Source organism: Manis pentadactyla, chromosome 16 (genome assembly GCF_030020395.1).
Source record: "Manis pentadactyla isolate mManPen7 chromosome 16, mManPen7.hap1, whole genome shotgun sequence".
NCBI classification, from domain to species: Eukaryota; Metazoa; Chordata; class Mammalia; order Pholidota; family Manidae; genus Manis; species Manis pentadactyla.
Window position 1 is genome coordinate 77,929,866 of NC_080034.1, and position 26,633 is coordinate 77,956,498.

The following is a 26,633-nucleotide window of genomic DNA, read 5'->3' on the forward strand; positions in this document are numbered from 1 at the left end:
AAGCAATACAAATTAATGTGGTTGAGATACAACATACATATGCCCTAAAGATTGAGGATGAGTCTCTACCTTAAGAGACTAAGAAATTTTTTTCAATTGTACGTAAGTATAATTATTCTCTCTGACTCTACATTGGAGTGAAGTAACTCAGACCATAGCTTATTTTACCCAAGCCATTACTGGCTGAAATATTACACATCCTACTGACAGGTGCTGGCAAATAACACTAGAGAGGAAGGGGCTACAGCTACACAACTTTAGAGGCAGACATATCTAAGAACCTCACTCTACGTATTACTAACCATGAGAATTTACATAAATTCACTTCCCTGGTCTTTTGTTTCCTCATCCACAGTTGTGGGTAATACTATCTCACTCACACTGGGGTATGGCAAACCCATAAATAATACTCAATAAGTTGTAGCTATTTATAATTTCCTTTATCTGTTTGCATATCCATTTTTGATTTACCTGTTTTCCAAAGTGCATAAGGCTCAGCTGGTATTGTACATTCTTTATCAAATAATCCTTTTATGTCTTTATACAATTCCAAATAATCAGAAAACCTACAGGCATTTTAAGGAGGGTCTAGGAACAGAATAAATCAAATAGACACATGTCCTCATTACTCTTGCACTCACCTCATGAGGGTCTAATGGGCAAGATCTTCATAAAGTTGAGACAAGGTTGATTATTCTTGGTTGATTTTGCCCCTTTACCCCAAGGCCTCTGCTTTACTAAACTTCAGAGAATTCAGTTTATATTAGGTCTATTTTCTCCAGGGAGTGCTAGCCCCATAAAATACAATGTAAACAGCATTCCCCTGGACTTGTGCAAATGGCAGAACTGCTTCCATTAGTCACACTTGTTAGATTTAAAAAAAAAAAAGGCTTAACATAGTAGGAACAGCAAAAGACTTTGCCAGATAGATCTGGATCAAAATCCTAGGTAAGATCCCAAACCAGTGGTGAGAATTTAGGCTGACAATTAAGCATGTGAACCTCAGTTTCCTTAGTTACAAAATAAATATACTAACTGATGGGTGGTCTTGAGGATTTATAATATGTAAGCATGCACCCAATAACAATAGTAATGGGGTGGCTCTCACAGTGTTTGCTATGGGCCTGACCCAAATCTATGTCCTTGACCTATATTAATTTACTTAATCCCCTTAGTAATCCTATGAGGTAAGCATTCTCTTATCACTACCATTTTATAAGTTCAAAACAGGCACAGAGAAGGTAAGCAATTCGCTTGAGGAAGATGGTCATGTTATTATTAAACCCAACAGTCTGACTCTAGAATCTGTGCTCTTAATCACTGGGCTATCCTTCTTCATATATATGAGAGTTGCATATATTCACATATATCACTAGGTACATAATAATTGTTTAAATTATATACCTGACCTATTTTGATGCTTCTTTAGAACTTTTGGCCTGCTGGCCATAAACTCCAGAAGACATGAAATCTTGCAACACTCTTGAGAGCTTGGATACAAGAAATAAATAAATTTTTAAAACCCTACCTGGGAGCAATATCCAAGACATTTATTATTATTCCGCTCAAACAAAAGCTTCCTGTTGCATTAGCAAGTACCAGGAAAATGATGCTGCCGTAGAAGCTCGAATCCAGATAGCACAGGCACATGTAAAAGAAGGCAGGCAGAAGAAGTCCTGGGGAGCGATTCAAACATAACAGTCAGGCGCGTCCTGCAGATGAGGGCGAAGTGCCCCAAAGGTCCTTGAATGCCCCACCGCTCCTTACCCAGCGTGGTGAAGAGTTTCCGGATGATAACTATGCTGAGAATATTTCTGGACAGTAAGAAGTCGGCCGTCTCCCCTGCTATGATCCCGATCATCCAGGCAAACAAATAGGGGAGGGCAGACAGCAGCCCGTTCTGAGGAAGAAACGTCGCTGTGACAGTGAATATGATAGTTGTCATAATCCCTACACTGGGATTCCGTATCTCAAATTTGTCCTATGATACAGGATAGCATCAACATACAACCTTAGAATTACTTCTGGGGCCACACTATCCAAAAGAAAAAGAAAAGTAGTTTTGAGGTCAGAAACAGTCTTCACAATCTGTCTCATTTTCCGTTTTTAGTATCATGGGACCTGAAGGTACTGGACAGTGGAGAGGAAGACTACCTCGGGAATGGGAAGTGCTGGCCCCGGGGAAAGTGACAGAGATAATAATGGTAACAGTTGCAAACATTCAGGTGGTGCTCACTCCAGACCAGCTGCTGTTGGTCCTTGCGGCAACTCCACGGTCTCGTGGAAGATAAAACCGAGTCAGAGCTTAAATGACCTCACTGTCGCAGCAGTTCCTTGACTGTTTTAGTGGAGGTTCATTGCTGCGTGCCCAAAATGGCAACCCCAGACTCCATTTCTCAAGGGGTCTTTGCTGGTTGTTAAGGCATCAAATGACAAAAAGTTCGAGGCATCAGTGATTCTCCAAGTCAGCCGAGCAATGCTAGTGCCAGTTCTTTCAGAATAAAACTTGAGTCATGGATTCTCAGCTCGGGATTCATCGCCTCACCTCAGAGGAAAGGATTGGTATGAGCTGGGTGGGGTGGCAGGGCCTGGCCAAATGGCTTTCCAGGAAGGATCTCAGTCCCTAAAGGCAACGATGGTGTTGAGCTTAAGTCATATGCAATGGTGATCATTCACCGAATGGGAGGCAAGGAATCCGTGGGAACATGAGTGAGTGTGTATTGTTGTGGGAGTGCTACTGGGCAATACTGACATAAGAAATGGAAAGAGTGAGTCTCCAGATAAGGAACATCAGCTAAACGGTATAGGGGTGGGCGAGAGCTGGGGCTAGAGTCGTGAGAGACAGAGAAATGAGCACAGAGCCCTTCATAAAGTTAGCAGGAGAACAGAGGTGTACCCACCTGTTTTATACTAACATGAAGCTTGGAGTCGAGAAATACTGGCGTGAACAAAATCATGATGTTATTCGTCCACTGAAAAGCAAAAGTACCAAAGGAAATGGCCCAGAGTGGAAGAGACTTAAGCATCGCCTTGATGGGCAGAGATTGTCTACTTGAGCCGACCTGGAAAGGAACCCATTAAGTGTTAGCGCGTCAGAACAAGCTGGACCATGATCTCATTCGGCGCAGCACCTGGGCGATACCGGAGTGGAGCATCTGCGCTCTACCTGCTGCGTGAGGGAGGTCGCGATGTATTCCTTCTCACTGATGTTCATACATGGGTGGTCCTTTGGGTCGTCATAAAACAGAACAAACCAGAGAAGACTTAGGGCACAGCCACAAGCACCTATCAAAGCAGGACAAGTTAGAATTGGGATTGCTTATGTCTGTACTGAGTCTCTTTCCCAAAATGGCAGTTTTCATTATTGGTCTAAGAACCTGAACCTCATCTTTTTTCTGAAACTTTGCAACAAGACTCACATTTCTCAAAGTCCTCTGTGCATCCAGTTGCCTCTCTGTACAGAATGAATTTTGCAGAAATGGTGGCAAACCGTCTGGTCTCTCCTGATCACCCTGCCTCTGTATTTCTCTACTCACGACAGCTGGGCCTTCCTGCTCTTAGCCCTCATCCGTACAGATTCCCAACATGTCCCACCATGAGAATATAGCAAAACTGAGCCTTCACAGGGCTTGACAATCACCCAGTTTTGACCTTAGCCATGCTCTTAAGATACAGCCCAGGCCACAGGGATTGTGCAAGTCCTATAAGAGTTTGCCAGTTTTTTTGTATTTTTTTTTTGAGTGTTTTCGTCCTAGTGATCTTATCATAGGGAATCCTCTGTTAGGACAGGGAACATGTAGTGCTTATCTGTCGGTCCTCCAGAAATGCGTTTATTCATTTGACAAATATTTGCCTAAATGCCCACTACATTAAAGGAACCATTCACTATTCTAGGTACTAAGATATAGCAGTGAATAAACAGATAAAAATCCCTGCCTGGATCTTACTTTCTAGTGGATGAAAAATAACGAAAAGTAAGTAAGTGAAAGGTACTGAATGGCAGCGCCAAGAGCTGTGGAAAGAAGTTACAGGGGAAGGAGGTGAGTAGTGCCATGCTCAGGGGAGGCTGGGACATGGACACAGGTCAAGGATACTCCAGGCAGAGGAAGCAGCAAGTGCCAAGGCCCTGGGTTAGGCTAGAGGGACCGGAGAGGAAGCAAGGGGAGGATGAAATGAATGAGGACGGGAGTAATGGGATCAGACATGTGGAAACCGGGAGCCATGTGAGGTCTTAGACTTTTATGACACACTAAGCAATATTAAAAGGATATTTTGACAATATACTATTTCCACCTCATTCTGTGACCTGATAACCCAATTCCAAGGCAAAATGTAAGTGAAGCAAGCACACACTAAGGACGTGTGCAAAGCATACATACCTAACCTATATACTATTTCATTCAACCCTCAGAAAATTCATTTGATGCTATTATCTCTTTTTCAGAATGAGCAACCTGATGCTCAGAAAGGTCAGCTTCCTCAGCGCAGGAACACCTGGCGAGTGAGTGGTGACTGACACTTAGGCGTCAATTATGTAGTCTAGGGAGGGACTGGAGCCCTGGAGCAGTAGCTTGGGCCAGAGCTTTAAAGAAAGACTGAGGGAAGAGCAGGTAGAAGAGAGCAAGTCTGCAAAAGAGACGGAGAAGAACGGCCAGAGGGTGAAGTCCAGTGGAGGGAGGGCAGAGTCAGAGAGACAGAGATGAGAAAGAGTGGCCGAGCATCGGGGTTCAATGCAGGGAGTCCAGGGCAGAGGCCCCAGGGCGAGAATGCTACTGTTGGATGTGACTGAGAGGTCAGGTCAAACGGAGACAGAAGAACCTCCGCTTGATTACGAGCATGGAGGCTTGGCTGGTCGTAACATCTGCGAGGCCTTGGGTGAGCTTATAAGTGGAAACACACATAAACATTTAAAAGTTATAAATTGAGCATTTATTAGTTAATTAACTGTTAAATAAGTGTCTTTTGCCATCCTATGTTGACAGATATAACTTCAAAATGACAGGGAAAGAGAGTTCTGGATACTGGGCTACCATGTAAGGAGCTTGGAAGTCATCATTCCCATCCCCACAAGAAAAATGCTGAACAAACTAAAAATCAACAACCCTTCTTTGATCTGTCAGAGAATTTGAAGTCACAGGGCAAACCACTGTCCCCCAAATTAGAGAGACAGACAGGCAGTTACAGCAAATTACAACTTTCCAGAACAGAAGCCCAGAGCAGACAACTCCATGGGAACCAGTGTACTAGGGGAGAAGAAGTTAGTCATTGATGAACTGCAGTAAGCTCAGTGTGGAGACGTTTGAGAGTTAAAAAATTCAGGGGTCCCAGTCCTAGGGGGACCCCCCATGCTTTGGTGAGTTTTACCTCCAGGACACCTGCCATGTTCTCATAGTGAAGATCAGAGATAAACCCCTTCACTCTGCCGGCAGGGAAAAAAAAAAGTAGTCATTTTGAATTACATCTAGAGCATCTGTCCTTCTTAACAAAGCCTACTCTCAAGGGAAATTTTACCAGAGCCTAACCAATTAAGGAAAGGAAAATATGTAACTCCAGTCCCCTCTGGCCTTCCTGCTTCAGCTGAGGGGGGAAAAAGACTGAGGATTTATGAAGATCAAGCCCAGGGTCACAGACTCACAAAAAGTCTAAGAGCTTATCACACAACCATAGAACACTGTCCCCCACATAATGCCTTTAATACTACATCAGTAAGGCCCCTGTATGTAAATGGGTATCCAAATGGAAAGAACTGCATGTCTCAAACCTTATTTAAGAAGTCTCTAGAGAAACAAAGACAAGGAAATTGTAGCCTCTGAAATTTAAACTATAGCAAACAGTAAGCGAAGCCTAACATCTAGCCAAGCCAGATAAACATAAAACCTCACACTAAGGATTTTATTTCAGTTCCTCTTACTTAGTACATCTTGTTGAGCTTTCAACAAAAAAAAAATCACAAGGTATACTAAAAGAGAAAACATACTTTGAAGACAGAGCAAGCATCAGGCAGATTCAGATATGGCAGAGATACTAGAATTATCAGATCAAGAATTTAAAATAACTATGTTTAATATGCTAAGCATTATTTTGGAAAAAGTGGACAACATACAGGACCATATGTATACTGTAAGTAGATAGATGGAAATTTTAATAAAAAATAAATAGGAAATGATAGAAATCCAGAACACTGTAAAGAAATGAAGAATCCCTTTAAGAGGTTCGTCTATAGACTAGCAATGGCCAAGAAAAGAATCACTGAACTTGAAGAAATGTCTGTAGAAATTCCAAAGCTGAATTGCAGACAGAAAAAGAGTAGAAAAGAACAGAATATCCACAGAATTGTGGACAATTGCAAAGGGTGTAACATATGTGTTAGGGAAATAATTAGAAGGAGAACAAAAGGAAAGGAACAGAAGAAATATTTGAAGGAATAATTACTGGGAATTTCCCCAAAGTAATGACACCAAACCACAGACACAGGAAGCTGAGAGAATACCAACAGGATAAATGTATATTTAAAAAATGTATGCTGAGGCTTATGACAGTCAAACTGCAGAAAATCAAAGACAAAATTTGGAAGAGGCCAGAGGAAAAATATGACCTGGGAAGTGGGGTTTAAATTTAGAATTCTTAGGTTCCACTGGCCACAAATCTCTGGTCGCTGTGGTTTAAGGTTTGACCTCTTCTGTTCCTATCCAGATCTATTCCCACACCACTCGAAGTTTTGATTGGGTATGTACAGTAATTCTTACCTTCCCCATTATGCTCCATCTACATCCTCTGCAAATAATTTTGCCTATTCCCCTCAGCAAAGCCTCAATTCATGAATGCGTTGAAGAGTTCTGCCAGGTCTGAAAAAGCCTTGATTGTATTTGAGCAAAAATTTCTGGCAATGATGACTAGAAAGAGGGTCATAGTTCTGATGAACTTATAATCTTGACCCTGCAGAATCCCTGACCTATGAAGAGGGCCTGGCTGGAGGTGGGCCAGTATGGGTTCTCTACAGTGTGGCATTCAGAGCAAAGGCCCTCTTGCCCAAGCCTCAGAGCAGCTCTGCTGGGAGCCATAAGTAATCTTGGCAAAAGCCGTCTTGATGGTAGAGTGGGTCTGACACTAGTCAGATATAAGTTAAGGAGAGTGGGAAGCGAAGAAATGGGGGCAGTGGATACAGACAGGTTATGCAATAATTTTGACTGCTTAAAGGAAGGTAACTTGAAAGAGAAAGCAGGGGAAAGGGAGCCATTTTAGAGGTTTGAGGAGAGTAGTTTGATACAGTCTTTGTGGAAACGGCAGAAGAGCCAGGCCATTGAGTGTGTGATCCAGTTTGCTCATTTTGGTATTTTCTCCAGATTATCAGCTGCCTGAACGCAGACATTATTTTATTCCTTAAAATAGTATGGATTCAGATATATTTAACATTATTGGGAGGAAAATTCAAGTAAAGCAAAATATAATAATAATAAATCTTGGTTTTAGACTTGCTTTTACCATCAGCTTGGTGGGGTCACTGGACGTGTAAGAGCATCGTATGTAACTCATTGCAAGAGCTGTGGAGGCAGATGCCTACACACCTGCCCTGGTGCCATCTGAGCCCTTTTCCTCTATTCTAAGTGAAACAGAAAGCATATGAAGCAATTCTTGGTAGAGATGTCCCTGTAGTATGATGTATAGTCCCTTTGTTTGAGGCTCACGGAGCCACCCACAGTGACTGCGAATGTATGTTGCTGCACACATGTGTGTGACGTTGAAATAGGGTACAATATGAACGTTGGAGGCCATCCAGCCATTGATCAGAAATATTGGTCAGCATTAATTATTCACAATTGTTTCTTAAATAGAGCTGCAACTCCACCTCTTTGTGATTTCTGCATACTAGTTTTAATGTTATAATGCTGAGCAGGTATGCATTTCTCTGATATGACAGTCCTATAAGACATGCTTTCTCAAGTTTTCTTTTCACCTTGCTAGACAGTCCCAGTGTATTTGGCTCCTTTTCTGGTACAGGGTTTGTGTATACCATCACTATACTGATCATTACTTACTACTGATGACTAATAATAGTGATGAACACAGCAATGAAACTTTGAGGATGGAAGACATGTTTTCACATTACGGCTCTGCCATTTGCTCACTGTGTGCATTGGATGTCTTCTGTTTGTCCTTCTTCACCTACTGTCTACCCTCTGTGGCTTTGGCCAAAGATGGCTCACTTGAACAAACATCAACAGGCCACCATGTCCTTTGTTTTCTAGAGAGATTTGGCCAACAGAAAGCCCTAGCAGACGATGAGAGGGTTGAATGAGATTAGGGTCTCTTCCCCTAGTTATCTCCTTCCTAACATTGCCTCAGTCTGTATGCTTTTTTATGAAAAAGCATCGATCCTCAGCCTTCTCTACAGGACTGTCTCCTAATGTATTCCTATAACTACTCCCCTGCTTGGCCCTTTGGACCTAGAGATGGTAATATAGCTTCCATGCTGCTAACTCCAGATTACTGCACTATCCTTATGATTCTGCCACATCTCTTACCTTTTTAATTAATCACTTTGTAAATAAATCCTTCTGAATTAAGCTTCTGTAAATTTCCTCACCTGTCAATTGGGCATAATAATATCCATCTATAGTCTCTTATCCATGGATCTGAAACCATGATCTGAAAGTCAAAGTTATTTTCCAACTTATTGGAAATTCCAGTCCTTCACAGTTTCTTATTTATTCCTGTTTGTAAGGATTTCATATTTTATGTCAGAAATTAATGGACCATGCTTGGGGTATTAGGTATAAATAGTATGCTCATTGTATTACCTTCCTGAAATCTAAACAGGGTTCTATTCTGATCATCCATTTCTTCAAGAGTTTCCCCATTCAGAGGGGCCTGGGCCTTTAAAATCTATATTATAGAATTGAGAATGTTATGCACAGTAATGCTTGTGCAGGTCTGAGTGTAATGCCTTGTCATAAGAAATTAATGGATGTTGACTTATCTCTTTCCTTCAATGTAATTTACAATTTTTAATATTGTTATCTTCATATAAATTATGTTGTATCTGGGTGTTATTTTTAATTTTTCCTAAATTCTGAATAATGACAGGAATTTTATATAAAGAGACTCACCAAAAATATAGAAGACCATAGGCCAGCCTAGAGATTGACAGATGAATCCAGTTGCAAGCAGGGCAGTGAAGGAGCCCAGCAGGAATCCTAATCAGGAGGCACAAAAACACATCCCTAATGAACGTAGGCCTCTGAAAATAGTGATGATGTTGCCTCATAGTAGCAATGAACAATTTCCAGTGAAATAAATCTCTATACCATAACACTGAGCAGGAAAAAAGAATAAAATATTTGCCTTTCTCTCTCTCTCTTTTTTTTTTTTTTTTTTTGTTATTTGAGAGAAGGAAGCCTCTTCTCCATTCTAGGTACTTTCTATATCTTTAAAATGAGGATGCTGGTTGATGGTTTTCCAAAGTCCTTGACAGTTCAAAATACACACATTTCTTATGGTTCTAGGGAAGAACATGATACAATGAGATGCCAATGGTATTCAACTCTTCTAGGCTGTAGGTCATTACCTGATAGACTTACAGAGGTAAGTCGGCCTCGTTCCAAAGGTGGAGACCACTTGATCCATATTGCATGCTGAGCTGCGGACACTGTCCCCTGAAATGAAAAGGATTAGGACATTTGATCTCTGACACTTCCTGTGAATTTAAGCCCTGCTCAGTTTTTTCATTTCTTAATACCTGGGCTGCCCCCTGGACTACTCGGCATGTGATAACAAAAGTGACTCCAATTTCAGCTGCCAGTGGGATGAACAGGCAAAGAAGAGAGCTGAGGAATAACGCAGAGCCCACCATTTTCTTTATGGAGTATATTCTAGATAAGTATCCAACAGGAACTTGGGTGAAAAGTACACCATAGAAGATAGAACTGAAGATGACCCCCTGGATTTCAGGGCTCCAATTATACACAGGGTTCTGAAAGAAAAGAGCAGACATGTTCAGCCACTCCGCATGCTGGTGATTGACCGTGATGTTCAGGGATGCGGGGCAACTGGTCTTCTGGGTCACCCCGTGTGAAGTAGCGCCCTCTGCCTGATACTCTCTGTCTGGGACCTTTTATTCCTTTAAAACATCATTTTCTGTGTATAATAACCTTTAATTGCTGTATCCTCAACTGTCATGCAAAGTCCTTACAGTTAAGGGCAACATATGTACCCCAGTACCTGTCACAGCCTAGACATTTAGTACTTGTTTCTTGAGTGTTGCTAAGTACATATAAACCGAGGACTGCATAGGACAACGTCCATGGTGATGGTTGATCCCCTCTTGCTTCCTCTCTTCTTCTGACTCTTCCGATAAGTTAACCTCACTCACAAAACGTTTCCCCACATACACACTGCTCCCAGAGAGGAAAATAGCAGTAGAGAGATCAAACCAGGAAGAGAAGTTCTTTGACTGAATTGTGGAAATAATTGGTTGGGACAGCGAAGGAAAAAGGCCATTTCTCCTCTTTTGCTCTGATGCAGCATCTTTTCATGTCTTTCAAGGGAGTGGATTCCTCTGTCATTTCCTATGTTAGGGGCCTTCTCTAGTTTTGTTGGATTGTTAAAGTTTATAGAAGATATTCTGAATATTGATTTTATAGCTAAGACTATGGGGAGGAAGTTGCATGTGCTTTTGGACTCATTGAACAGGTAGAAACCCTAATGGTAGTAGGTGAGGACCGGATAAAGCTTCTTTGGAAGCACTTAAGACAGTCCCCTCCTCTAAACTTTTACATAAGAAGTATCTTATCTAAAAGATACTTCCTTTCTTATCTTTCTTCTTTTTCTTTCCTATGCTCTATCCTTTACAATGCCCTTTGTGTTTCTACTCTCTCTGGTTTTCCCTGTTACTTTGTCTTCTTTTCTAAAGCATACTCTCTTGCTCTTTTATAATCCTTTTCTGAGTTCTGTCAACTTACTTTTTCTTCATTCATCTACGGGCTGAGCAGAGCCCATCACCAGGCCATCTCTGCTTTGAGTCCTTGGATGTACTGCACTGTGGTGTTCCTTCCGCAGCTATAATTGCTTCACAAGTTCTCAGGTTCATTTTGTAATTTTGTAATTTCTGGTTATGATTTAGATCTGCTTTGTGGAACCAATATTCAGAGACCTTTCATAATTTGGAACAATTAAGTGCTTTATTTCTTCATTTCTTAAATCTATATTTTATATAGCAACAAAGAGAATTCCTTGTCTGTGACTCATATTTGAAAGAGATCAGTTTTCCTAGATTATAGCAGAAGGTTCCAGAGTAGGGTGAATGTGCCAGAAAAATGTTCCAGGCTACATAGCTTAAGCTCCTCTTTTATTGCTACAATGAAGGATCTAAAATACAGACTCTTTGAGTAGCCATTTCTCTAGAAAATAAGTTTCTCAATATTTAAACCAGAGCAATGGAATACTACAAATATTGAAGAGTAAAATTCAAGAAAAAAATTTTGACTTAAACAGATTTTTGAGGTACAATTGACAAAATAAACTGCATATTCAATCTTTGGCTTTAAGCATCTAACCTGATAATTTTTTTAATATGTGTATACTTATGAAACCATCACCACAATCAAATGATGAATATATTCTTCACTTCCAAAAGCATCCTTTCACCTTTTGGAATGCCTCCCTTCTGTTCTTCTCCTGTCACTGATGCGCTGCCTATCACATGACTTAGTTTTCATTTTCTAGAAGTTTTACATAAACGGAGTCTTCTTTTTTCTGGCTTATTCTACTAGGCTAATTATTTAGAGTTTCATTCTGTTGTTGAATATCAATAGTTCATTCCTTTTTAGTGTTAAATTAAATAGTACTTCATTTTATGGATGTACCATAGTTTGTGCATTCATTCACCTATTGACGAACATTTTTGTTATTTCTAGTTTGGGGCCATTAAAAGTAAAATTACTATGAGAGTTTATGTACAAGTCTCTGTATGAACATATGTTTTCATTTTTCTTCAGTAAATACCTCACAGTGGAATGGCTGGATCATATGGTAAGTGCATACTTGACTAAAGTGGTGGTACCGTTTTGCATTCTCACTACAGTGAAGATTTCCAGTTCCTCAATATTCTCACCAACAATTATATATGTGCAGTCTATAATTTCAGCCATTTAAATTGATGTGGAGTAATAAACCTTTGTGAATTTGCTTGTCCCTAATAACTAATGATGTGGAGCATCTTTGCACGTCGATATTTACCATTTGTGTATCTTCCTTGGTGAACTGTCTGTTCAGAACTTTTTCCTGTTTTAGTACTTGGCATTTTGTTTCATTTTTATTGAGTTTAATAGAATTCCAATGTTAGGTACAATTTGCAGACTTTGACCCCTGTCTCTGGTTTGTCTTTTCATTTTCTTAACGATGGCTTTTGAATTTTGATGGATTCCAATTTAACGTTTGTTCCTTTGTAGATCATGAAAGTAATTCATATGTATAAATCTACTTGTGAACTTTCCATTATATTTCATTGATTGTTTTTCCATCTTTATGCTAATATCACTTTCTCTTGATTGGTATAACTTTATGACAAGTCTCAAGTCAGGTAGGGAGTATTAGTCTTACAACTACTGATTTTTCAACAGTCAAAGACATCTCATTGGGGAAAGAGGAGTCTTTTCAACACATGGTGCTAGAACAATAGCATAGCCACATGTAACACGGACTCTTCAACACAACACATACAAAAGTTAAATCAAGATGAATCATAAAAGCTGATGTAAAATCATTACCATAAGGGTAAACCTGAAATCATAAAATTTCTGGAAGAAAACAGCAGAATTTTTTTTGAACTTGGTCTATGCAAAGAGTTCTTTGATGTAAAAACAAAAGCATGATCCACAAAACAAATTTTAATAAAAGTTTTTCATGCAGAAGGAAATGATATAGCTCAGACATAAGGATGTGCATAAAAAGAGGAAGAACATCAGAAAAAACAAATGAAGGTATAAATTATTTTATTTTGAATTGATCTAAAAGGTAATCATTTGTTTAAAGCAATAATGTTATCATGTATTGGGTATTTGTAGCATGTGGATAAGTGAAATGAATAATAGTAGGGTCATATGAGATGGGAGAGCAGAATCGGGAATACTCTGTTATAAGGTACCTACACTACATATGGAGCAGTATAGTATTATGTGAAGGTAGATTTAGATTATTTTAAAAATGTATATTGTAAACCCTTGGGCAAATGCAAACACAGGTTTTTTAAGTATAAATGATACATTAAAATGAGATAAAATTGTATCATATAAAATGGTCAGTTTAACCAAAAGAAGGTAAAAAGGGGAATGCAAAAAAGAAAGGAAACAGAGAGCAGATGTAACAAACATTTACCCGTTGTGTAGTTGTTTATTTCTCCTTTCCGTTCTAGTAGTTTTTGCCTTCTGTATTTGCTATTTGTTAGGGATATATTTGCCCTGTTGTTGAGGTCATATACGTTCAGGACTATTATGTCTTCTTGTAGAATTAGCCACTTTATCGTTAGGTAATGCCCTCTTTATCTCTGATAATCTTCCTTGCTATATATTCTCCTTTTTAATTTTTATATAAATTTCTGTCTCAGAGTAATATAGCTGTTTCAACATTGTTTTGATTAGTGTTTGCATGGTTGCATGTTTGCATTTTTCTTCATCCCTTTACTTTTAATCTATCTGAGTCTTTATATTTAGTGAGGGTTTTTGGTAGATGCTATATTTTGAGATCTTATCAAATATTACAGTTTTTGTCTTTTAACTAGTATTTGTAGATCATTTACATTTAAAATCATTATTGATACAGTTGGACTAAAATCTATCAACTTTTTACATTTCTTGCTGGTAGGCCTGCTGGCAATGAATTCCTTCAGTTTTTATTTGCCTGAAATAATCTTTATTCTCTTTCACTTTTAAGTAATTTATTTGGATATAAAATTCTAGCTTTATGGGGTTTTTTTTCTTTGAACACTTTAAATATTTCATTCCTTTTTTCTTGTTTGAAAGGTTTCTGTAAGAAGTCTTCCATAATTCTTATCCTTGTTCCTCTGTAGGTAAGGTGTTTTTTTCCTCTGGCTTCATTCAAGAGGTTCTCCTTTCTTCATTTTGGTTTTTGTCCTGTTAGGTGTTCTCTGAGCTTCTTGGATTTTTGGTTTGCCATCTGCCATTAATTTGGGAAAGTTCTCGGCCCTTAATTTTTCAAATATTTATTCTTCTCACTGTCCTTTTTCTCTTTCTGGTATTCCAGCATGCATATGTTACATCTTTTGATATTGTCCACCATTCTGAAATGTTCTGTTAAGTGTTTTTTCCTCCATTCTATTTCATTTCAGCTTGGGAATTTTCAATTGACTTATATCCAAGTTCAGTGATTCTTTCCTCAGCTGTATTGAGACTGCTTATGAGCCCATCAAGACATTCTTTATTTCTGTTACAGTTGACTTGATTTCTAGTATTTATTTTTATTCTTCCTTATAGTTTCCATCTCTCTACCATGATTACCCATCTTGTATTGTGTATTACCAACTTTTTCCAGTACTGCCTCTAACAGATTAATTATAGTTATTTTAAATTCTTTGTCTGGGGATTCCTGCCTCTGTATTATATCTGAGCCTGGTTCTGATGATTGTGTAGAAAAAAATCAAGGTGTAGTACATTGGATATAGAGTGTTATTTTTAATGTAGAAAGGGGTGAAGATAAGAAAATGGGTTCATATTAACCTGTATGATCATAAGGAAACATAGGAAAAATATAGTGAAAAAATATTCTTTCCACTCATTTCCATCTTTTCCTGTACTATATCTTCTAATAAGTCAACCACTAATCAACCAGAGATGAAACTAATGAGACATGTAAATATCTACATGTTCAAAACTTAAAAAGAAAATGAATGTGTCTTGACTTCCATTTCTTGTTTAAAATGTTTCCTTTTTTTTCTCTTGCCCAAACTTCTCAATTCTAAAGAGGCCCTAACTTTTGGTTTTTATTCTTCTTTACATAGGAGTCACACAACAAAGCCTTTCACAAATATTGAGGTGTACTTTAATCATGGAAAATATTTACTTGGATTATTATAGCAAGGAAGCTCAAGACTTGAGCTTCTTTTTCTAATTTTTACTGTCATATCAATTATGATAACATTTAATCCTTACATGTACAACTTAGCAAGGTAGGATGTTAAACATATGACTGTAGATAGTATTTTTGATATACCTTTATGTTATCCAGTAGCTCCTTTGTGGAGGTATTGGGCAAACCATGTGGATTCGTCCTGTTCACCATGGCTACTATTGTGAGATTTAGACATATCATCTGTGACATTATTATAGTGTTACAGAAGTGCAGCAAGAATGATAATCCATAGCGAAGAGAACAAAAAGTTGGAACTGGGAAAGAAAGTGATTATTGTTAACACATCTGAGGTAAAAACATATTTTAACTTTAGGAAGGACCACTCAGAAATTTGGATCCTAAAATATTTTTTTTAAGTTGAAGTGTAGTTGACATACAATATTATATTATGAAGACCTAAATATTAAAATTTTTATTATATTTAATGGCCTTTGAGAAATTATATACAGTAGGAAGATGTGTGACTGATAGGATAATCCTATACATCCCTTAAATATAATCACAACTAGAATATCCCAGAAAATCAAATAGTCCTTCAAGTACTTTGGTTGTTATCTATTTTGAAGGGACCATATACAAATGCTCTGGGTTACTCTTGGAAGTAAGTCCTCTTAAATAATAACAAAGACCTTTTCTCAAGGAAACCACCTTATCTCCAAACTTACATACATAGTCCAGTTGGGAAACTCATATATGCAGATTGTAAATTAAAACTGGATTTAAAACAATATACTTTTTGGGTAGTTTCAATCTAGAATAATCAGTGTAGCATTGGTGTTAGACCAAACAAATTCATCAGTAGGAAGAAAGTAGGGAATCCAGAAATAGATTTGGTCTATTTTTCAACAGACCAAACAGTTTGGTCAAATGCTTTTGAATAAATGTACTTTTGCAATTCAGTGTAGGAGACTAAAGTCTTTTTCAACAAATGGCATTTTCCCAAGATAAGTAAAAGAATATGTCTACCAAAAGACTTATAAAAGACTTACACAAAAATGTTTATAGCTTAACTCAAAATAGCTCCATGTTTGGAGTGGATGAACATGCTGTGGAATGGTAATACAATGGATGTTACTCAGAAATAGAGGAAGGAAAACTGATACACTCAATAATCTGGATGAATCTCAATAAAAAACTTTTTCTCAGCTGAAGAAGCTAGACACCAAAGAGTGCATACATTAGGAATCTATCTTTATGAATTTCAAAAACAGGCAAAATTAATTGATGTGGCTGGATATTAGAATAAGAATTTCTTCTAGGTAAGAAGGATAGGAAAGGGACATTATGAGACTGTTAAAGTAACGTAATGTTGTCTTGCCAATGGATTTCAGCCTCAGACAAGTTCACTATGGATTCAACGAGACTGAAAAACTGACAGTGGGACATTCTTGGGGTGAAAGGGTTTGTACCCAACTTTATTCCCACAGTGGCAAGTCAGTCACTAGAATCCCATCCACTCAGAGCAAGTCTGTGCAGCCAGCCAGCCTCTACCTCTGGGCCTCTCTGCCCCCACAGCCATCTCAGTCTCTGTCCTTGTGCTGCCATCACTCCAGTCTCTGCTCTTCTGCAGCCCTGCAGCCATGCAGCAGCTCAGAGCACTGGGCAGAGCTCTTTGTATTGAATCAATGACAAGGAATTGCCTACATGTGTGTAGTAAGCCAGCTGACCAGGGCCAGGTGAGAATCCTGGCCATAGGAACCTTCATTTTCTCCACAAATGTTCTATGAGTCTTGTTTACAAGTCTATACATTTGTCAAACTCATCTAAATGTACATCTAAGATCTGTGATTTTGTTGTATATAATTATATCTCAATAAATATATTGAGAAGCTATGATCACATATCAGATTGCCATAGATCCAGAAGTACATTTATTGGCAAGTCTGAAAGAAAAGTGAGAGCTACCTTGTTACTACAACTCAACAGAGGGCAATTTGGTGTGTCTTTGGTTACATTGTTAAATTATCTGTGGTTGGTTTATGTGGATAAAGGGGTATATGTGGCCAGGATCCTCACCTGACCCTAAACTATTTGATGATGTAACTGGCCTGCTGCTAGGCTCCTGCTTTGACACCCTAGGCAGTAAGCTATTACTGACTGAGTCACTAGATAAAGAGCTCTGCCCAGTGCCCTGGGCAGAGGCAGAGAGGAAGGAGGATTACAGACCTGCAGACTGTGGGATGCAGACATAATTCTAGTGTGCAACCTATCACCAGGAGAAAAAGCCAGGTAATAAACCCTTTCACCCCAAGAACATTCCATTGTCATTCCTCAGTCTCACTGAATTTATAGTGATCATGCCCAGAGCTGAAACCATTGGCAAGACAGTGTAAAGAAATGAATTTGACTTTTAAATAGTGGTGCTATATCCAGTCAGCTGGCTAAAAGTTATTATCATTTCTAAAAATACAACTGCTAATTTGGGAAAGTTTTCTATGTAAGGAGCATGTAAATAATAGTGATTTTCTTTCTTCTTTTCCTATCTTTAGATCCTTGATTTCATAATCTCATTGGATCAGAACTACCAGTGTATTACTGATTGCACTAAGCCTCGCATTTACAGGAAGTGATTCTAATGTTTCTACATTTTGAATGTTTGTTGAAGATTTTGTTATAGGTATGCTTTACAAAGTGTATTTGTTTTCTGTTGCTGTGTAAAAAAATTTCTACACATGTAGTGGCTTGAAACAATCCCCATTTATTAGCTCACAGACCTATAGTTCAGAAATTTTAGCATAGTGCAGTTGGGTTTTTGCTCATGGTCTCAAATGTTGAAATCAAGGGATCAGCCAGAATGAGTTTCTCAGCTGAGGTTCTAAGGAAGGATATTATTTCCAAGCTGTGGATAAGATGAGAGTTCCTGCAGCCAGGATTCTCACCTGGCCCTGGTTGGCTAGCTCACTACACACACGTGGGCAATGCATCGTCATTGACTCTATATAAAGAGCTCTGCCCAGTACTCTGGGCAACACGGTGGCAGGGCTGCAAGGCTGCAGGAGAGCAGAGATGAGGACAGAGAGTGAGACAGCTGCAGGGACAGAGGGGCCCAGAGGCAGAGACCGGCTTGCTGCCTGCAGACTCGCTCTGAGTGGATGGGATGGGTTCTAGTGACTGACCTGCCACTGTGGGAATAAAGTCGGATATAATCCTTTCACCCCAAGAACATTTTACTGTCATTTCTTTGGTCACATTGAATCCATAGTGAACTTACCTGGGGCTGAAACCAATTGGCGAGACACAAGCTCATTCAGGTTATTAGAAGAGTTTGGTTTTCTGTGGCTGTAATACCGCAGTTGCGGTTCTCCTGCTGCCTGTCAGCGGGAAGCTGCTCACAGTTCCAAGAGGCTGTTCATGTCGCCTGTCACATGGCCCCTTACAGCTCCAAAGCCAGCAAGGAAAGACCTCCCTTGTGTTGAATCCCTCTCACACTATCAATCTAACAGCTGTTTCTCATCTCTAGACCAATATTTAAAGGGCTCATGCTATTAGATCAGTCCCACCTGGATAATTTCCCTATTTTAAAATCAGCTGATTTGGGACCATATTCATCTGCAAAATTCCTTCAAACAGCACCTTGCTTAGTGTTTACTTAAGTGAGTGGAGGAATGCATGTGAACACCAGTGAGCAGAATTCTGGGGTACAGTCCATCCTGTGGTCCTTAATGATTCATGTTCATCTCATACACAAAACACAGTCACCCATTCCAAGTTTCCTAAGAGTCTCATCTCATCAAAATCTTATTTGCTTTAAGTCCAAAATATCATCATCTAAACATCTCAAATAGGTGAAGATGAGATTCTCAGAGTGTGGTGAAAATAGAAGTTCCTATGGCAGGATCCTCACCTGACCCTAAACTACTCGATGATGTAATTGGCCTGCTGCTAGGCTCCTGCTCCCACACCCGCAGGCAAGAAGCTATTATTGACTGAGTCACTATATAAAGATCTCTGCCCAGTACTCTGGGCACAGGCAGAGACAGAGGTGGGTTACGAACCTGCAGACCACTGGATGCAGACATGATTCTAGTTCCTGACCTACCACCAGGAGGATAAAGCCAGGTATAAAACCTTTTATCCCAAGAACATTGTATTGTCATTTCTTAGTCTCAATGAACCCATAGTGAACTTGCCTAGAGTTGAAACTCTCAGGCTAGACATAGAGGCAATACATTCTAGGATTATATCTCTCTCTATACATCTTTATATCTGTGGACTTGTGAAACTAAAAAGACAAATTATGTTCTCCCAGTACTCCCACCATACAATGGTGGGACAGGCATGGGATAATTGCTACAGACATTCCAGTTACAAAAGGGGAGAAATGGAGAGTTTAAAAAAGTAGTCATTGATCCGTAAGGGTTTTGAAGTTCAGCCAGACAAATGTTGGATTTTTCTTGAGACCTGGGGATAATCTGTGTGGCTCTGGGCTCTCTGCTCTTTCCTCTGCATTTTGGTTCTATCCAAGAGTGCATCTTAAACCACACATGTGGTGAGGGTGTGCTCCTCACCTTGCGTTAAAAAGTAAACCACAGGACTGTGGGACACAGCGAAAGCAGTCTTAAGAGGAGAGTATATAGCAATCCAGGTATATTTAAAGAAGGAAGAACAAACCCAAATGAATAGTCTAATGTCACAATTGGAAAAAGAAGAACAAATGAGGCCTAAAGTCAGCAGAAGGAGGGACATAATAAAGATCAGAGAAGAAATAAACAAAATTGAGAAGAATAAAACAATAGAAAAAATCAATGAAACCAAGAGCTGGTTCTTCGAGAAAATAAACAAAATACATAAGCCTCTAGCCAGACTTATTAAGAGAAAAAGAGAATCAACACACATCAACAGAATCAGAAATGAGAAAGGAAACATCACGACGGACCCAACAGAAATACAAAGAATTATTAGAGACTACTATGAAAACCTATAGGCTAAGAAGCTGGAAAACCTAGAAGAAATGGACAACTTCCTAGAAAAATACAACCTTCCAAAACTGACCAAGGAAGAAACACAAAATCTAAACAAACCAATTACCAGCAAAGAAATTGAAATGGTAATAAAAAAATTACCCAAGAAAAAAACATCTGGGCCAGATGGATTTACCTCAGAATTTTATCAGACATACAGGGAAGACATAATACCCATTCTCCTTAAAGTTTTCCAAAAAATAAAAGAGGAGGGAATACTCCCAAACTCATTCTATGAAGCCAACATCACCCTAATACCAAAACCAGGCAAAGACCCCACCAAAAAAGAAAATTACAGACCAATATTCCTGATGAACATAGATGCAAAAATACTCAACAAAATATTAGCAAACCGAATTCAAAAATATATCAAAAGGATCGTACACCATGACCAAGTGAGATTCATCCCAGGGATGCAAGGATGGTACAACATTCGAAAGTCCATCAACATCATCCACCACATCAACAAAAAGAAAGACAAAAACCACATGATCATCTCCATAGATGCTGAAAAAGCATTTGACAAAGTTCAACATCCATTCATGATAAAAACTCTCAGCAAAATGGGTATAGAGGGGAAGTACCTCAACATAATAAAGGCCATCTATGATAAACCCACAGCCAACATTATATTGAACAGCGAGAAGCTGAAAGCATTTACTCTGAGATCGGGAACTAGACAGGGATGCCCACTCTCCCCACTGTTATTTAACATAGTACTGGAGGTCCCAGCCACGGCAATCAGACAAAACAAAGAAATACAAGGAATCCAGATTGGTAAAGAAGAAGTTAAACCATCACTATTTGCAGATGACATGATATTGTACATAAAAAACCCTAAATACTCCACCCCAAAACTACTAGAACTGATATCGGAATACAGCAAAGTTGCAGGATACAAAATTAACACACAGAAGTCTGTGGTGTTCCTATACACTAACAATGAACTAATAGAAAGAGAAATCAGGAAAACAATTCAATTCACAATTGCATCAGAAAGAATAAAATACCTAGGAATAAACCTAACTAAAGAAGTGAAAGACCTATACCCTGAAAACTGTAAGACACTCTTAAGAGAAATTAAAGAGGACACTAACAAATGGAAACTCATCCCATGCTCTTGGCTAGGAAGAATTAATATTGTCAAAATGGCCATCCTGCCCAAAGCAATATACAGATTTGATGCAATCCCTATCAAATTACCAACAACATTCTTCAACGAACTGAAACAAATAGTTCAAAAATTCATATGGAAACACCAAAGACCCCGAGTAGCCAAAGCAATCCTAAGAAAGAAGAATAAAGTGGCAGGGATCTCACTCCCCAACTTCAAGCTCTACTACAAAGCCACAGTAATCAAGACAGTTTGGTACTGGCACAAGAACAGAGCCACAGACCAGTGGAACAGAATAGAGACTCCAGACATTAATCCAAACATATATGGGCAATTAATATTTGATAAAGGAGCCATGGACATACAATGGAGAAATGACAGTCTCTTCAACAGATGGTGTTGGCAAAACTGGACAGCTACATGTAAGAGAATGAAACTGGATCACTGTCTAACCCCATACACAAAAGTAAATTCAAAATGGATCAAAGACCTGAATCTAAGTCATGAAACCATAAAACTCTTAAAAAAAACATAGGCAAAAATCTCTTGGATGTGAACATTAGCGACTTCTTCATGAATATATCTCCCCGGGCAAGGAAAACAAAAGCAAAAATGAACAAGTGGGATTATATCAAGCTGAAAAGCTTGTGTACAGCAAAGGACACCATCAATAGAACAAAAAGGATCCCTACAGTATGGGAGAATATATTCGTAAATGACAGATCCGATAAAGGTTTGACATCCAAAATATATAAAGAGCTCATGCACCTCAACAAACAAAAAGCAAATAATCCAATTAAAAAATGGGCAGAGGAGCTGAACGGACAGTTCTCCAAAGAAGAAATTCAGATGGCCAACAGGCACATGAAAAGATGCTCCACATTGCTAGTTATCAGAGAAATGCAAATTAAAACCACAATGAGATATCATCTCTCGCCAGTAAGGATGGCTACCATCCAAAAGACAAACAACAACAAATGTTGGGGAGGTTGTGGAGAAAAGGGAACCCTTCTACACTGCTGGTGGGAATGTAAATTAGTTCAACCATTGTGAAAGCAGTATGGAGGTTCCTCAAAAAGCTCAAAATAGACTTACCATTTGACCCAGGAATTCCAGTTCTAGGAATTTACCCTAAGGATGCAGCAGCCCAGTTTGAAAAAGACAGATGCACCCCTATGTTTATTGCAGCACTATTTACAATAGCCAAGAAATGGAAGCAACCTAAGTGTCCATCAGTAGATGAATGGATAAAGAAGAGGTGGTACATATACACAATGGAATATTATTCAGCCATAAGAAGAAAACAAATCCTACCATCTGCAACAACATGGATGGAGCTAGAGGGTATTATGCTCAGTGAAGTAAGCCAAGTGGAGAAAGACAAGTACCAAATGATTTCACTCATCCGTGGAGTATAAGAACAAAAGAAAACTGAAGGAACAAAACAGCAGCAGAATCACAGAACCCAAGAATGGACTAACAGTTACCAAAGGGAAAGGGACTGGGGAGGATGGGAGGGAAGGGAGGGATAAGGGCAGGGAAAAAGAAAGGGGGCATTACGATTAGCATGTATAGTGGGGGGGGCATGGGGAGGGCTGTGCAACACAAAGACAAGTAGTGGTTTTACAGCATCTTACTATGTTGATGGACAGTGACTGTGAATGGGTATGTGTGGGGGACTTGGTGAAGGGGGGAGCCTAGTGAACATAATGTCCTTCATGTAATTGTAGATTAATGATACCAAAATAAAACTAAAAAAAAAATTTTTTTTAAGTAAACCACAGGAGAATTCTAAAGTGCTTGGGGCTAGTAGTAAGATACTGCATATCAAACCCATAGACAGTTAGAGAAAAATGTACACTGCTGAATATATTTATCAGAAAAGAAGAAAGAACTAAAAGACTTGGAAAAATAACAAAGGAACAAACCCAAAGAACCTAAGAGTAAGGAGATGTTAGGCAGAAGGGCAGAAATCAGTGATACAGATATATATACATATATTAAATATATATATATATAATTTTATATGCTTAGCGTTTTATGCATTTATATGTTTTATCCATTCATATAAATTTGAACATAGATGAAATGGATAATATAAAAATATCAAATATAAAATTAATACAAGAAGAAATATAAAAGTTTAATAGATCACTAACCTTTACATAAATTGAAAAAGTATATAATCCTTTGCCCACCCCGTTCTTCTGGGATTTTGTTCTCCAGTATATGGACATAATTCTAAATCAATAGCAGTAATTCCTCATGATCCTTTCCTTGCCCTGCTCTAGATAAACAAGTGCCTAAAAACAATGTTCAGAAAATACATAACTGTTCATGTGCAAGGATGCAGTGACTCAGGAACATTCATCCTACCTCATTTCTATCCATGAATCTGTGTCCTTTATGAGATGGAACCAAAACAGATGCCTCTTTGTGATATTCCTCATCAAGTGGTAAACTGATAAGGGTATTAGAATCAAAGTGAGAACAACCAGGGCACATGGATTCTTTGTATTTAGGGTTTTTCTAACAGAAAACCATAGCAGGATTGCTTTGTTCACCTCCTTTCCTGAGCCTTTTTAAAACCCCTTATGTATTTTTATGAAAAAATCCTCTCACCTGGAATCTATGGTATCATGTTCAAGAAGAAGAAAGCCTACGTGATGAGGCAAGAGAATAATTTCTACCTTTCTTGGGAGGGACCTGGTTATCCATTTGCATAAGGGGTTCCAGTTGCTTCTCTTCTTGTTGAAAGGTTTGGTCTCCACTGGAAGTGCAAAACACTTTGATGTCAGCATAACACAGGGAGAAACTGACCAGAAGCCCCCCAGCACTCCTCTCTGACTTAAATCCTGCGTCACAAGGTAACATGCTTCATCACACCAGGACCCACCCAACTCCACCATGCATTTCCTTTGACATTTCACTTTTATGGTATTTTGCTTGATTAAAAATATGTGGAAAACCTGAAGACCATAGAAAATGAACAAGAAACCCATAATTCTGTATGCAATGAAAATATCCCTCAAAAGTGCAAAAAAAACAAAGATTATCAAACAAACAAAAGCTGAGGGAATTCATTGACAGTACACCTGCCCTGCAAAGAATGTTAGAAGAAGTTATTCAAGCAGGAGGAGGTTGCTAAAGGTCAGAAAATTTAATTATAAAAAGAAAGAATTTTAGAAAAGGAATAGAGAGGCAAAATGTTTAATTTTTTAAATATTTTAATAGAGCTGGAAGATAACTATCTGCTTATTAATGTCGCCCTTGCACAGAGAGGCAGATAGTCTGCATGCACCCCTCTGCCGGACGCACGGCCACTGCCCCAGGTCTGCCTTTGCTGGCAGAAATCTCAACAAAGTGGGTGATTTGAAAGAACTGGTCTCATTTCAGACAGCTCTTCCCAACTGGAGTTCAGCACCGATGCACACTGATCATGCACTGTTCTGTGCCTAGAGATTTGACCACATCAGCTTATATGACACCAGATGCTCCAAAGACAAATTCCTAAATGGAATTTGCAAAGTATTTTTAAAAGAGCAGTTTCTCAACTACCATTATCACACACTGGAACATCTTCTGGGGCTGTTGTTTATTTCAAAATATACACACACCAACACTCCACATTCATACATCACACACATACCACACGCATACACACCACACACACCTAATTTCACACACATACAAACCACACAAATACATCTCAGCACCACACACAACACATACACACAAACCACACATATCAAACACAAAGAAGCCACACACATAAACACATCATGCACATCACAGACACATGAGCATCATACACCACACAACACACCCTTCCCTTCCCTTGCCTTGTCTATCCACACATCTGTCCACCTCACACTCATTGCTAGAAATATGTTTTTTCTTTCCCTTGTGAAAATAGATATTTTCCCCCAAATGACTAAATACCTCTGATAAGCTCTTTAACAGAAAAGGCCCCTTTTAGCACCCTACATGGAGTTACTTGATTATTAACCTCCGGAGTAGTGTGGATGAGAAAGACTAACCTGATTCAGGGCAGAAAAATGACTCCTTCTTCCTCAAGGCAGACTTTCCTTTCAACTTTAAAAAATAATAAATCTCTGGATCTACTCTTTTTATTCTTCTAAATCATTCCGCAAAGCCTTTGACACCATTATGTTAAAATTAAAAGCTTAATTTTTAACTTCCCTTTCACCCTTGCCTTGAATCTTGAGGAGGGGATGTGAGTCCTAAAATCGTCCAGTGAACTGGAAACCTTCTGGCCATCTGCCAGTCGGTTCACGATCGCAGCAGACAAGCTCTCCACGTCTCCCTGCCTGGAGGGTCAGCCTGCCTGCTCCATAAGTACTCCCAAGATTTTTTATTGAGGATGGCTCTGGATATACTGACAGAACGATGTATATAGAAAAATACTGATATTGCAACAGTACTGGATATATACAGAACAATACTATTCTGACAGGAATGCTGTGGCTTTCTAAATGCCCTATTTCTTTCTTGTCTTCCTCCCTTCCTTCTTTCCTTCTTGCGTCTTTTCCCTTCCCTCTACCACCACTCTTCTCCCCTTCCCTTCCCTCTTGCAAAGGTCATATCTGCCTGAGATTGAAGCTACTCAGAGAGAGATATACTTTATTAAGGCATGTCCTCTGAAAGGTGTGCCTTCCTTAGTGGCTTCACCGGCTATGACTGTAAGTTCTCCTGGTTCAGCCACCTGTCTGTAGCTATACCTGGGGTACGTTTACCTTGGAATTCATTGACGGCAACCTACTGATCAGAGAGGAACATCTAAGCCCTTAATCAGTTACTTAAGTCAGTTAGACAATGTCTTCTGTAGTTATACATTTTTTATTTTTATATTTATTGTTTTAAAGTGGCTAATAAATGTTTGGCATATAGTAAGTAGATGCTCTATAAATTGAACCAGTTATTTTCTCTCTAAAGAAATGTTGAAAACCTTTAACTGTTTGCCTGAGAGGCTTTGATGCTTTGTTATATTCAGCTGAATTATTTCTTCGTCAGAAGTTCAGGTCCTTTTGATTCCCTTCTTGCTGGTCCAGAACGTTTGCACTCCTTGTCCTGTTTGGCACAAAGGCTGGCCTTTTCTGGCACAAGGGCCCTTTTAGTGATTGAAAGCCCCAGGTCAGTTGTTCAATGTCCATGTTTTAAATAAACAACATTCCCATCTATCACCAATGTCCCTGGCTCTAGGTAATGATTACCCGGAAGGGAACCATCTTTCAGTTTGCTGGCCCTAAAGCACTATGCTGCTCTCTGAGATGCCTTGAAATCACTTCTGGATTCTGTTTTTATTAAGCCTTATTTAACATTTTATTATGGAAATTTTAAAACATATTTAAAAAGTAGAGCAGTCGAATAATAGCCATGTACCCATTAACCAGCTT

At 39.0% G+C, this 26,633-nt stretch overlaps 1 protein-coding gene across 2 annotated transcripts in view; it reads right to left on the minus strand.

Annotated features, from left to right (window-relative positions):
* The window catches only part of LOC118925648 (sodium-dependent phosphate transport protein 1-like), a 42,466-nt gene extending 17,117 nt beyond the window's left edge, over positions 1–25,349 (minus strand). Inside the window, exons 1-10 of one of the 2 annotated variants that reach the window (XM_036911687.2) lie at positions 25,257–25,349; positions 23,907–23,986; positions 15,223–15,395; positions 9,737–9,970; positions 9,566–9,653; positions 9,108–9,194; positions 3,167–3,285; positions 2,901–3,062; positions 1,768–1,900; positions 1,529–1,676 (exon numbers count right to left, since the gene is read on the minus strand). In XM_036911687.2, the coding sequence (XP_036767582.2) occupies positions 1,529–1,676; positions 1,768–1,900; positions 2,901–3,062; positions 3,167–3,285; positions 9,108–9,194; positions 9,566–9,653; positions 9,737–9,970; positions 15,223–15,395; positions 23,907–23,940 (1,178 nt within the window). In that variant the 5' untranslated portion in view covers positions 23,941–23,986; positions 25,257–25,349. The remainder of the gene's footprint in view (positions 1–1,528; positions 1,677–1,767; positions 1,901–2,900; positions 3,063–3,166; positions 3,286–9,107; positions 9,195–9,565; positions 9,654–9,736; positions 9,971–15,222; positions 15,396–23,906; positions 23,987–25,256) is intronic. The other variant, XM_036911688.2, reaches the window with a different exon arrangement.
* Positions 25,350–26,633: the final 1,284 nt, after the last annotated feature.